This window comes from Nuphar pumila, chromosome 11 (genome assembly GCF_984573655.1).
Source record: "Nuphar pumila chromosome 11, dmNupPumi1.hap1.1, whole genome shotgun sequence".
Classification (NCBI taxonomy): domain Eukaryota; kingdom Viridiplantae; phylum Streptophyta; class Magnoliopsida; order Nymphaeales; family Nymphaeaceae; genus Nuphar; species Nuphar pumila.
Genome location: NC_143259.1, coordinates 91205209 through 91219377, shown reverse-complemented (window position 1 = coordinate 91219377; position 14169 = coordinate 91205209). Strand labels below are relative to the sequence as shown.

Genomic DNA, 14169 nt, shown 5'->3' with positions numbered 1-14169 from the left:
TGGTTTCCAACCCTACGAAATAGTATAAATTGACCATTTGATTACAGTTTTTAAAGTAAAGTAGAACTTTTTTAAAAGTTAAAAATTCTTTGAAAATTCATATATACACGTTAGAAAAACAAGATACAGTTTCCAACCCTACAAAATAGTATAAATTGACCATTTGATTACACTTTTTAATATAAAGTAGGACTTTTTTAAAAGTTAAAAATTCTTTGAAAATTCATATATACACGTTAGAAAAACCAAACATATAGATCACACTGGTAGTTGTCTAAAGTAAACAAGGAAGTCCCCGTGGACAGCGGGGTGGCTGCGAGGGTGTTGAGATGAAGGTAATGGATCGAACCCCGTTGGCACACGAGTTGATAGAAAAAACAAAGAAAAAAAAATCACCGACTTGTCCGAGTCACCGACTCATTTCGCCCAAATCTCCAGGTCAAGTCAAACTTATCCGATACTAAAGTTCCGAGTTGAGTCGAGGCACTTTGTCTCGTTGACTCGGTGAATCGTCCCGTCCATCTTTCAAGTAAAAAGCGGCGAAAGGGCTTCGCTCTCTCTCTCTCTCTCGTCGAACGCGCGAGTCTCCCCTCCTCTCGCTGCATTCATCCTCAGTAGTTGCTAGCGAAAGAGGAAACTTTCTCTTCCTCTTCTTCTTCTTCGCCTTCCCAAGTCTGGTTATGGTGAGACAATTAGTTCTCCCATGGGCTTAGAAGAAAGAAGCAGAAAAAGCCTGTGAATAGAAAAAAAGAAGGGCATAGAGCAGAAGTTGGGGAAATGGAGGCCGAGCTGGAACCCGCGGTGAAGCCATTGGCGTACAAAATCAGGAGCGTGTCGCGGGAATCTCCCTCGCAGAAGGCCGCCCACGTCCTCGACACCGACCTCCGCACCCACTGGTCCGCCGGAACCAACACCAAAGAGTGGATTCTTCTCGAGTTGGAGGTACCATCCTGCCCTCATCGCTTTCTTCTCTCCCCTTTGTTAGATCCAGCCTCCCAACGCGGTTTCCTCCGTGGATTTTCCGTGTCGATCGAAGGTTTGGGGTTTTAAGCTCGGAATTCAATGGGAAGAAGGGAAAAAATTCAACTGTAAAGTGGAAATTTAACAAAAATAGCCCTAAGATTCTTTCTCATGATGGTTTTAATGGATTCAATTTCGCATTCTTAGTCCTTTCTGTCAGAAAGATTTAGATGGAAGTTGTAGATTTTTGGGGATTTACAGTGACTTGCTCATGTGCGTGATACCAGGATATGTTTCATTTGATAAAGCATAAAACTAATATTACTAACGAAGTTGATATTTTTCTTAAGGTGGGAGAAAGTATTTGCAATTTTAAGGTTGTATGTTTTGTCCATCGATGACTAATATCTTGAATGATGAAACTACTACAACAGATGCTCAGTGTTGGAATTTTCTTGGTTTTGAAATCGCTCTGAGAAAAAGGTATTTGTGTTATAGATAATTTATGTGTCATGAGCGTTAAAGCGCGTATTTTGTAGACGATGAAGATGCCCAAGTATGTGTTTAAATATCATTATTATTCTTTAGTGCCAGAAGTAGAATTTCTTCCTATACTCTCTCAGTGAGTGTGCTTACTGGATTCAAATGCTCGTTGACCAAGTATATCTTGTTGGTCCAGATTCTTGTGGATTATCATAAAACATGAATAAGCTTTATGGGATGATGACCACAACCAATCTGCACTGCCTAATAGGTTCAAATACGGCGTTTAGTTTACAAATCAGTGAGGAATGTCATACACATACGTTACTTTAGGCATCATGCTCTTCTTGGTATTGTTAAATTCTACCATTTACTATGAAACATCTATATATCTGTCTGTCCTCCATGTATTGTTTCTCAATTTTCTCTTAGAGGACTGCACATCTGAAGACAAATGGATGATCAAAGGGGTTTCTGGCTAAGGTTGGCATCACTCAAAATGTCTAGGTCTAAGGAGTCCTTTTGATAGAATTGGTTAGGCTGCCCTGTCACATTCCCTCTTGGTGGTTTAGGAGCAATATGGGATCATACTCATGTTGCAGTTGGTGATGGAGCAAATGCACTTGTGTTGAAAAGAAAAGGAGTGAGAATAAGTAGTGCGTTCATGAAAGACTAGAGAGCATGGTCATGATCTCAGTGGACTAGAACATATCAACTCTTCATATAGTGATCATAAGCAAGCAAACCATTAGTTGTAATTAAACCAGCAGTCAACCAATTCTAGATCCTTCTTGGATTATTATAATGAGCTTGCTTTGACTATTGACTGTAGGGATAACCATGGCCTCAAGCTTGATGTACTGCTCAGTCCAATGCATTTCTAGTCACCTAAGCTTTCCATGTGTAATTCCTAGAAATGATGTTATCATAGGTGTTCCAATAATGGATAAAAAATGTAATTGTGGTGGCTCCAACTTGGGCTTAATTAGCTTTTGCTTCCATGGATCCTGAGATACATGCCATGATAGAACCTAATCAGTCAGAGGATAATCTGGACAAGCCAGCATACTTTGGACTAGTTCATCTAAATTATGCTGTTAGCTGCCCAGTTTACTGAAATCAGCAAACAGAGTTTTCTACAACTGAGTCCTTAGAACAAGGAACAAAAGAAAATAGTGTTTTAACTTCTCTGTTATATACTGTACACCATCCATATATTTATACATCTCTAAACTTATGAATAGTAGGATTGATATAGAGTAACAATATTATAGTTTCATGTGTACTTAGGCATGCATGTACTATGCAATACTTTTGAGAACTTCAATTATTTTAAGATTTTCAATTTGCTTTTTATTAATCAAATTTTTAAATTTCCAATATTTTCCATACAAAAAAATTCTTTTTAAGTTTTCCTAAGAAAGATTTTCTAATACTTTTGAGAGGGCATAATGTAGTGGCTTATGAGGAATCATCACCAAATGCAATATTTGCTTGTTGATTTACATGTTTTACGGTCATAGTAGAGGGGATTCTGGATTTTGCCTCAAGGACCAGCTCCCCACCTATGTAACCGCGACATGGCAATTCGGCTGCCGGGTACGGGTAACGGGCGCAGTGCGGGTACGTTGCAGGTCGGGTCTAATGCAGACTCGAACCTCAGGAAAAAAAAAAAAGCAAAATCACCCCCCGAAACCCTCGACTCTCTATCCCCTTGGTCTTGCTCCCGAAACCCTCGACTCTCTCTCTCTGATTTCGCTCTTCTCCTCTCTCTCGTTTCCCCCTTCTCTCTGTCTCTCACTCTTGGTGACTACAAGGTCACTTGAGAGAGAGAGAGAGAGAGAGAGAGAGAGAGAGAGAGAGAGAGAGAGAGAGAGAGAGAGAGAGAGAGTACCTGCCTCGTATGGGGTCCTTCTTCTTTGTATCTCGATCGAGAGAGAGCGAGGCGGTGGGAATGGGGTTAAATAACCCTTCCCTTTTATATTTTTTCAAACACACACACACATATTTTTAAAACACCTCCTATTGAAAATATATTTTTACCCCTTCTTCCTTTTCATTTTACCCCTTCTTCCTCTTTTACATTTAAAATGTTATTATTATTTTCTTTTATTCAAAAATGTTACTGTATAAATATATATAGCTGTGTCCCCGTACCCACATTTTTTGAACTTGCCATGTCGTACCCTCTGCACCCGTACCCTGGTGACATAGCCCCCCACTCATCCATCCCTCCCCCCCCCCCCCCCCAAACCACACACACACACACACAAAAAAAAACCAAGTAGCCCATGGCTGTGAGTACCAAATTACACTTACTAGCTCCTTTTACAAATTTTTGATTTTTTAAATTGTTAGCTATTTGTTAGTATTGTTGTTTCACCATTTTTGAAATGGATTTTAAGGTAAAAGGGGGAATAATTGTTGTTTTCTCTCGCTAAGTGATCCTTTAGTTAGGATGCCTTCTCTACAGAGATCTTATTACAACATTTATGTTTCACTTCCATCAGGACATGTTCATAAAAGGACCTTGTAGATCCCTCAAGTTTTTTTTAATAAGAGGGAGTGCAACTAGGTTAAGAAACAACCTTCCCTCACCAAAATCAAGTGAACAAGGTCATCTTTTGATATCAAATCATTCTTAGTCAGACGGAAGAAAAGGGTTATTACTGAAAATCTCTAAATCCTTCATTCTTGGAAACCTATAAATCTTTTTGGAAAACATGCATACAAAGGTATGATAGTATAAGGGGCTGCAAGAGATTCAATTGAACTAAAAGGCCAAAACTGTGGTTAAAACATAAACAGAAAAAAGAATTGCTGGATTGTGACTCCAATTGTGGCCATATTAGGATGATAGGATGCACTTACATATAGAATGATGTATAAGATACATCCCCGTGTCAAGTTTATAAGGTAAAACATATTGATTCTGAGTTTGTAATTGCATTTGTTGTAATGTATGATGATTTTTGACTTATGACACTATTTTAAGTGAAAATAAATGGAAAAATAGATGCGAATACCTGATCAAAGATGTTATTCATCACATGCTGAAGTATGGCAAACAAAACTGCAGATTGCCCTAGGAGATATTTTTAGCTCTGGAGTCTGGAGCATCTCAATAAAGCAACTGCCTTTAAAAATGATATGTATATTATTAAATTCTTAGTTTAGTCTCTGTAACTGATTTTATTTTAATTCATTTTTTAATAGATCCTCAATAAACGCCGCAAATGAATTCGGTTATTGTGCCTTTTTATGATATTTTAACTGAAAGGCAAATAAATTAGAAGAATGTGATGTTTTCAATTTATTGAATTTTCAGTTTATCATGCTACTTGTGAAATAAAAACAGAATTGAAAATTTTAATGCCAAAACTCATTATTCTTATGACTATATATAACTAATCATTTGCTTATCCTATTATTGTAAGATTCTAGGAATATAGATTTGTACCGACCATGAGGGTTTGAATTATGTTACACTAGCAAAAACTTACTAATTTATGTTGTTTGTAGCTTTGTTTTTTATTTTGCTTTTCCTGTTTGTCATAAACTTTCCTTCATTTTGGTTTACTTGAATTTCTTTTAATAAAAGAAACTCATTGAGTTTCCCCTAAAAAAATTAAATTTTTTTAAAGGAAGAAAAAAAGAAAAATGAACATGTTAAATCATGATTGAGTTTTCCATGTCAAGGATGGGGTTTGGCATAGTGGGATGGGACCTAGGCCAGTCGGCAGGTGGTCTAGGTTCAAATTCTATGGGTGTCACCCCTTGCGCAAGCCGAAGCGTGGAGACTCCCTGGGAGCAAGTGGTAAGCCCACGGAATTTTTCACTGCCAGGATAGCGACTGTAAGTACGGCAGGCAAAGCCAGCGCACGGCTAAGTCTCTGATCCTGGGGGCAGTTTCTCCGTGTAAATATCAAAAAAAGGATGCAGGAATTGACTGAGAAATGCTTTTAATCGCATGCTATGTCACACTGCCATTTCATTTAGCATGCATATCCCATGTGGATGTCACACAACACTCAGACACACACCAGGACACTTCATGGGTGCTGTTAAACCAGTGTTAGGAACAGTCAACATTGTGCCATTAACTTTATCTATTTTTCTTTTTTGATCTCGATTACTTATTTTGTGTTTTCTTGCATTCTTTATCTTTAAAATTTGTCACCAATTACATGACATTTTAATTTCAACTTAGGTTTGTTATTTGATATTTTTAATTACACTGATTTAGAATTGCTGTTCAAAGAGATTTCACTTAAGATGGTATTCGTGTTGTGTGTGTTAAAATTAAATGTATACCAATACCCGATAAGGGTATTTTTGTCTTTTATATTTAGAACTGTCCACTAGGGACTAAAATGTAACTTTTTATTTTTTTCTTTTCTGTTTTCTGTCTTTTTTCTGTTTTCCTGTCAGTATTTTTGACTGTTGGGAGACAGTCCAACTAGACGTTGGACTGTATGACAGTTGGGAGGCAGTCCAACGGCTGTTGGACTGCCTCCCATTCATTAAGGTGAGGCTCTATAAATAGAGCCTCACTTCTACCTTGTATGTTTTTTATAAATCATTTGCTGTGATATTATAAAGTCTTTCTTTGTTTTTCAATAGGCTTTTATGACTTATTGCTATGTTTGTATTTCATCTCTTATGAGATTATAATCGGTCCATTAGAGACTACGATTCGTGTGTTTGCACAAGTCTTTTGACTTTCTATTTGTGCATCCTTGATTCATTACATGGTATCAAAGCAAAGGTCGTTTAAAAAAGCTTCTTTAGTGATCCTCTTGTGGTACTGCTCTTCACGCTTGTGTTAGTCATTCCTCTATTCAAATTTTCGCAAGTCACTATAGGAGAAAGAGATTTTGCCTCCGTCGTCACATACAAGCTAAATTAGAACAACTATTTGATGTGGGTGGTGACAATGGAGAATCACATCAAAGGCAAAAAGCTATGGGGTTTTGTTAGTGGTTCTACTAATGAATCCCAACTCAAATTGACTAGAAAAGAAGGAGATCAAGTCAAAGTGTTGTCCGAAGAAGAAAAGGAAAATGCTTTACAAGAATACCAAGATAAGTTGGAAGATTGGGAAGCAAGCAATGCTCAAATTCTCTCATGGTTTATGAATACCATGGAATTTAAGATTGCCACCAACATCATCAAGTCCAAGAAGGCATGTGATGCATGGATCTTCTTAAAGAATTCATTTATTCAAAAGGATATGGCTAGACTATATTCAAAACAAGGTACGTAATGCTAAATAAGGAGACAAAAGTGTGAGAGATTTCTATGAGGTTTTGTCTCCTATTTGAGATGAATTAGCCATGTTAGAACCTAAATGAGAAGGTTCGGCTATTGAAATGAGAAAAGCTCAAATAGAAAGAGAAAATCTTTTCTCTTTCCTTTATGGCCTATGACCGAAATTTGAACAAGTTAGGTCCTTTTTATTTCATAGGACCTCAATTCCTTCTATAAGTGATGCTCTTGCACAAATTTGCCAAGAGGAAACAAGACTTGACATGCACAAGTCAAATGATTTCGGTTCTTGCCATGGCAAGACCCGAAAACTTTGTGAAAACCTATAAACCCCCTCATTTTGAAAAGAAAAACAATGGAGGACATCATGGAGGATACAAGGGTGGATAAAATGACAAAATCATTTGTCATCATTGTAAGGAACCGGGACACATAAGACCGGATTGCCCCAAATTCAAGAAGGTAGCCGCTCTAAGTGAAGAAACTCAAGATATCAAGAAAGAAGACAATTTCAATGATTTGACAATTGCCCAAATAGCGGAGTCCGTTTCAAATATCCTTAAGGCTACTCCTTCTATATCGGGTGCCGCCACCTCTTCCTCTTCTTCTCCAGGTAAGTCCACTTGGATTTTGGATTCGAGAGCATCTTTTCATATAACATATAATGAATCCCTACTATCCGATTGCACCAATTCATACTTTTCATGTGTGTCAACCGTCGATGGCACTTCATTAAAAGTCAAAAGTATAGGAAATATTAGACACTTCAAAGAATTTTTTTGTTCCAAACGTAAAGGTTATTTCAAATTAGATTTAAACCTTTTTTTAGTTTCTCAAATTTTCGATAATGGATGTAAAGTCTTCTTCTTATCTAAGGCATGTTGGGTGCAAGATCTCCGGTCAGAGAAGCTGATTGGGCAAGGCCATAGAAGAGGAGATCTCTATTATATGGATTTTTTATGTCTACCCAAAAACTCTTTTTGTAATCATGTCAAAGACATGGATTTAGATCTTTGGCATAAAAGATTAGGACATCCAAGTATATCCAAATTATCTCATTTTTCATTTTTGAATTTTTTTTGTAAAGATAAAGATTTTGTATGTGAAGATTGTATACTTGGAAAAATGCAAATGATACCTTTTGGATCAAGAACTTCCTAATATAGTGAAATCTTTGAATTGGTGCACTCAGATGTATGGGGTCCCGCTTCTGTTATGTCAAAGGGAGGATATTCATATTATGTTACATTCATAAATGATTTCAGTAAACATACTTGGATTTTCTTCCTTAAGCCTAAATCAGATGTTTTTTCATGTTTTAAAAATTTTCATAACCTTGTAAACCAATTTAAAACAAATATTAAAGTCTTCCGCTCCGACTCAGGGGGAGAGTTTCTCTCAAATGAATTTCAATCATATCTAAAAACTCATGGAATTTTACACCAACGATCTTGTCCAAGGACTCATCAACAAAATGATATTTCTGAAAGAAAACATTGTCACATTATTGAGACTGCTAGAACCTTTCTTATCTCAAAGAATGCTCCAAAACAATTTTGGGCCGAAGTTGCACTTACCGCCGCAGTGTATCTAATAAATAGAATGCCTTCTCAAGTCTTGGAAAACAAATCTTCAATTGAAAAACTTTTTGAAATTTCTCCTGACTTGAAAAGACTAAGGGTATTTGGATGTAAATGTTTTGTGCTTTTTGAAAAATATAACAAACTCTCTTCGAAAGCCATAAAATATGTCTTTCTTGGATATGCCGAGAATAAAAAAGACTATCGATGCTACGATCAAACAAATGACAAACTTTATGTTTATAGGAATGTTACTTTTCTTGAAAAGGAAAACAAATTTGATTTTGAAAATCCCAAGAAAGAAACCGAGTATGCTTTTTTATTTAATTTATTACCTAAATCAAATAATGAAATTGTTAATGACATTGAAAATTTTGAGTCTATTAACGACTTTCGTGAAGAAAAAGAACCATCCCAAAAATCTCTTACAGTATTCCAGACGAGATACTGGGGAGCATCCATGTGCCTTTGTAAGGTATAATCAATCAACAAATATTAAGGAAACTAGAGTTAGGAGATCTGAACGAATTCATAGACCACCAACTAGATTTGTGTCATATGAATTTTTTACTCCAAACTATAGGGCTTGCCTTCTAGCTATCCATTCATATCATGAACCATCTGACTACAGTGAAGTTAAAAACATAGATGAGTGGGTAAAAGCCATGAAGATAGAATTAAATACACTGGATAAAGCTCATACCTGAACAATTCAACCTCTTCTCAAGGGAAAGAAGACTATAGGGTGTAGATGGGTATTTAAAATCAAAACAAAAAGTGATGGGTCCCTAGAAAGACATAAAGCACAATTAGTTGCAAAAGGATACTCCCAGGAATATGAAATAGATTATAAGGAGACATTTGCCCCGGTAGCTCGTATGATCACAGTTAGGACTTTAGTTGCAGTAACATCCATTATAAAATGGCCTATTTATCAACTAGATGTTAAAAATGCATTTATAAATGGAAATTTAAATGAAGAAGTGTGCACGGATCCTTCTCCCGGTTTGACTATTGAAAATGGTATGGTTCTTCGGCTTCAAAAGACTTTGTATGGGCTTAAGCAAGCCCCTAAAGCATGGTATGATTGGTTTAATAATACCATATTCAAATTTGGTTTTAAATCCTGTTAAACTGACATTGCTTTGTTTATAAGATCTACAAGTACCTCTATTATTATTCTTCTCTTGTATGTTGATGACATGATCATCGGCAATGATCAAAAGGAAATTGAAGAAATTAAAGTTATGCTTAAAAAATATTTTGATATGACTGATCTTGGTTTTTTGAGATATTTTCTAGGCATTAAAGTGAATTACTCATCAAGCGGATATATTTTATTTCAAATCAAGTTTGTAGCAGATATTGTTGCACGTTCGGGAATCATTGACATAAAGTGTGCGAACACGCCTGGGATGATAAATGCAAGAGCTGAAGATGGAGTACTATTAGATGATCCAACACCTTAGAGGCAACTTATCTGATCACTAATGTACCTTTCTATTTCTAGACCTGATATTGCGCATGCTGTACACAATGCCAACCAGTTTCAACATGCGCCCACATCAGTTCACATGAGTGCCGTGTTGAGAATAGTTCGATACATCTAGAAAACTATTTCTAAAGGGCTATTCTTATCATTTTTCTCATCTTTAAATCTTATTGCTTATACTGATTCTGACTGGGGAGGAGATCTCAATAATCGTCACTCAACTACTGGTTTTTGTGTCTTTTTAGGTGATTCTCTCATTTCTTGGCGATGCAAGAAACAACAAAAGGTGTTCTTATCCTCCACCGAAGCTGAGTATAGGGCAATGGCTACAACAACCACTAAAGTTGTGTGGATGCGCGCATTACTTTCAAATATGAGAGTTGATATTTCAGAGGCTTCAAAATTATGCTGCGACAACAAAAGTGCCATATACATTGCCAACAATCATACCTTTCATGAGCGAACAAAAAACATTGAGATGGATTGTGAAATGAAATGGGGATCTTCAAAACACGAGCTTAGATTCACAAGGGCAAGTGTCAAGAATGACACTAAAGCATAACCCTTAAAAAGGGTATAATTGGAAACAAAATAAAAAAAATGTATTCTTTATTGATATGAAAAACCAATTGCTTAAGAAGCATTGAGGATAAAATACAAGAGGGTCTGCACCAGAGTTGCCAGTTGAGGAAGCGAGAGCGGGAAGCGATACGGGAAGCGGGAGCGGGAAGCGAGGCACTTTCAAAAATGTAGGAAGCGGGGAAGCGTGGGACCGCTTAGAAGAAAATTATGAACCGTCTCGGAAGCGACCTAGGAAGCGAACCGGAAGCGAGGGGGAAGCGAAAAAATGAAAAAATGGGGAAGCGAGGGGGAAGCGAAAAAAATGAAAAAATGGGGAAGCGCGGGGGAAGCATGGGGGAAGCGTGCTTCCCATAAATGGGAAGCACGTTTCTCATAAAAGGGAAGCACGCTTCCCAAAAAAGGGGGCTGTAGGGAAGCGCGCTTCCCAAAAAAGGGGGGCGCTTCCCCTCACGCTTCGAAAGCGCGACGTTTTGCGCTTCCGAAGCGCGCTTCCCCTTTACCCTAGGCGCTTTCGGTAACTCTGGTCTGCACCCCTTTATATACACAACTGAAAGAGAGCTCAATAGAGCTGTTGGACTGTCAGTCCAACAACTCTATTTAGAGCTGTTGGACTGTGTCAGTCCAACTGCTCTATGGCTAGTCAAGTCTGGACAAGACTTGACTAGCAATAGTCATTCTAGTTCAAACTGAACTAGATGACATAAAGACAAAAAATAAAAATAAAGGAAAAAATTTACAGAAAAGAAAGAAATGAAAAATATATTTATATATATAATAATATAATATTATTATATATATATGTATAGTTTTACATTTTAACACTCCCCCTCAAACTTACGGTACAATGAACGAAAGTTTGTCTAAGAGAAAGTGAAATCGGGGAGCAACGAGAGGCTTTGTAAAGAAGTCTGCTAACTGATATTCTGAAGTGATATATGGCAGATCAATTATCCCGCATAGATATTCCTCTCTGACGTAGTGACAATCCATTTCGATGTGTTTGGTGCGTTTATGAAATGTTCTGTTACTGGCAATGTAGATCGCACTTTTATTGTTACAACACATTTGTGAAGCCTTTGTTGCTTGAGCTCCCATGTCAGCAAGCAGTCGTCGGAGCCAAACTACTTCCATGGTCGTGGTTGCCATGACTCTGTATTCAGCTTCGGTGGATGAGAGAGATACCTTCTGCTGCTTTTTACACCTCTACGAGATCAATGATTTCCCTAAAAAGACACAAAAGCCAGTGTTTCAGTGTCTGTTATTGGGATCACCTCCCCAATCAACATCAGTATATGCAATTAAATCAAGAGAAGAGGAGGAAGATAAGAAAAATCCTCGTGAAAGAGAGGACTTGATGTATCTGATAATACACACGACTGCTCCCATATGAACAGAAGTAGGAGCATGTTGAAATTGACTTGCTGTGTGAACAACATGTGCTATATCTGGTCTGGTAATTGATAGATAGGAAAGTGCCCCAACAAGCTGTCTGCAAGAAGTTCTCCATCATCAATCTTCATTTTAACATTAACAACTTCTGGAGTGTCAACTTTCTTATCATCAGTAATACCAGACCTGAAAACAATATCAAAAACAAATTTAGTCTGAGATAATAAATATCCTCTAGGAGAATAAGCAACTTCAATGCCTAAAAAATATCTCAACAAGCCCAAATCAGTCATTTCAAAATGAGATTTAAGAAGTGTTTTGATTGTTTCAACTCCCTGTTTATCGCTTCCGGTGATGATCATATCATCCACATAGAGAAGAAGCACAATGATCCCTGCATCAGAATTCTTAATAAATAAAGCAGTGTCAGTTAAACAGAATTGAAAACCAATATCAATCATAACACGACTAAACCTATCATACCAAGCTTTTGGTGCTTGTTTAAGTCCATAAAGAGTTTTTTCTAAGCGAAAGACTTTACCCTTAGGAATACTTAGTCCAGGAGGGGGTTCCATGTATACTTTTTCAACTAGCTTTCCATTTAAAAAAACATTTTTGATATCCATTTGAAAAATATACATTTTTTGATAGAAGCTAAGGCAATTAAGGTTCGGACAGTTGTCATACGAGCCACCAGAGCAAAGGTTTCTTCATAATCAATCCTATATTCTTGGGCATAACCTTTGGCTACTAAACGAGCTTTATATCTTTCAAGAGTACCATCACTCTAGGTTTTAATTTTATAAACCCATCGACATCCTATAGTTTTCTTCCCTGGAGGAAGATCTTGAATATTTCATGTAGAAGCCTTTTCAAGTGCATCTAATTCAGCTTTTATGGCTTCTATCCATTTGATATCATTTTTTGCTTGAAAATATGTTGATGGTTCTTTATATGAGTGAATTAATACAATAACTGCCCTATATGTGGGTGAAAAAAACTCGTATGATACAAACTTTCCTGGAGGCCTCGAGACTCGGGATGATTGTCTAGTTGGAATGTTAGAATATTTTTCAAGTGCACATGGAGGATTAGACTCTTGTCGCCTGGAATATTGAATACTAGTATCTCTATGAACTTCTTCATTTTCAACATTAAGATCAATAATTCTTTGATCATCATCAAAGTTACAGTCAAGGTCATATTCATCAGATGTTGATGTTAGATCTAGCAAAAAGGAGTACTCAGTGACGTCTTTTAATTTTCTAAAATAAAAAAACTCTCTTTTTCAAGAAAGAAAACATTTCTAGACACATATATTCTATTATTTTTGAAGTCAAAACATCTATAACCTTTCTGTTTTTCAACATATCCTAAAAAGGCACAAGGAATCGCACGAGGGGAAAATTTATCATTTTTGTCAGTAAATATGAAACATTTGCACCCAAATATTCTTAGTCTAGAGTAGTCTGGAGAAATATTCATAAGTTTTTCAATGAGAGTGATATTTTGTAATGAAGAAGATGACATCCTATTAATGAGATAGGTGACAGTTAAGACAGCTTCTGCCCAAAAGTCTTTCGGGACTTGATTTGCTATTAATAAAGTCCTAGTGGTTTCTATAATATGACGATGTTTTCGTTCTGCCAGTCCATTTTGTTGAGGTGTATAAGGACAAGATTTTTGATGTGTGATGCCATGTAATTTAAGATAATTTTAAAAATTTGTGGATAAAAACTCTTCCCCTGAATCTGTGCGAAAAATAGTAATATCATTTTGAAACTTGTTTTTAACCATATTATAAAAAGTTTGAAAGTATGAAAATACTTCAGACTTATGTTTGAGAAAGTAAATCCACGTATGTCGGGAGAAATCATCGACAAAAATAATATAGTAAACAAATCCTCCTTTAGAAATTACTGGTGCAGGACCCCAAACATCCGAGTATATTAATTCAAGTGGTCTTGAAGAGAAAAAGGTTCTGTTCTGAAATAGTAATCTTTTCATTTTGCCGAGAATACAATCTTTACAATCAAATGATTCAGAGTTACAAAATTTCCCTAGATTTGAAAAATGTTGGATTTTGGCTATATGTGGGTGACTAAGTCTCTTATGCCACAATTCTAACTCTATTTTTTGAATATTATAACAAAAAGCTTTCTTTGACATTTCCAAAAAATCCATGTAATGGAGTCCTCCTTCTCTAGGGCCTTCCCCAATCAGCTTGCCTGACTGGCGATCCTGTACCCAACAACCATGAGAAGAAAATGAAATATTACACCCATAATCAGAAATTTGAGATACAGATAAAAGATTTAAATTTAATTTGGGAACATGTCTAATTTCTGAAATAGAAAATTTCTTTGTTTTATAAATTTTTTCAAAATTTCCTATTCCTTCTATTTCAAGAGAAGT

The 14169-nt window shown here is 36.5% G+C and overlaps 1 protein-coding gene across 5 annotated transcripts in view; it reads left to right on the top strand.

The window, feature by feature from the left end:
• The first annotated feature begins 583 nt into the window (after positions 1-583).
• LOC149822492 (uncharacterized) overlaps positions 584-14169 on the top strand; it is a 76033-nt gene continuing 62447 nt past the window's right edge. For all 5 annotated transcript variants that reach the window (XR_016426208.1, XR_016426210.1, XR_016426207.1 and 2 more), the window contains exon 1: positions 584-942. Coding sequence is in view for 1 of the 5 variants with exons in the window: in XM_089981575.1 (XP_089837701.1) it covers positions 778-942 (165 nt within the window). In the remaining 4 variants the exon portion in view is untranslated. The remainder of the gene's footprint in view (positions 943-14169) is intronic.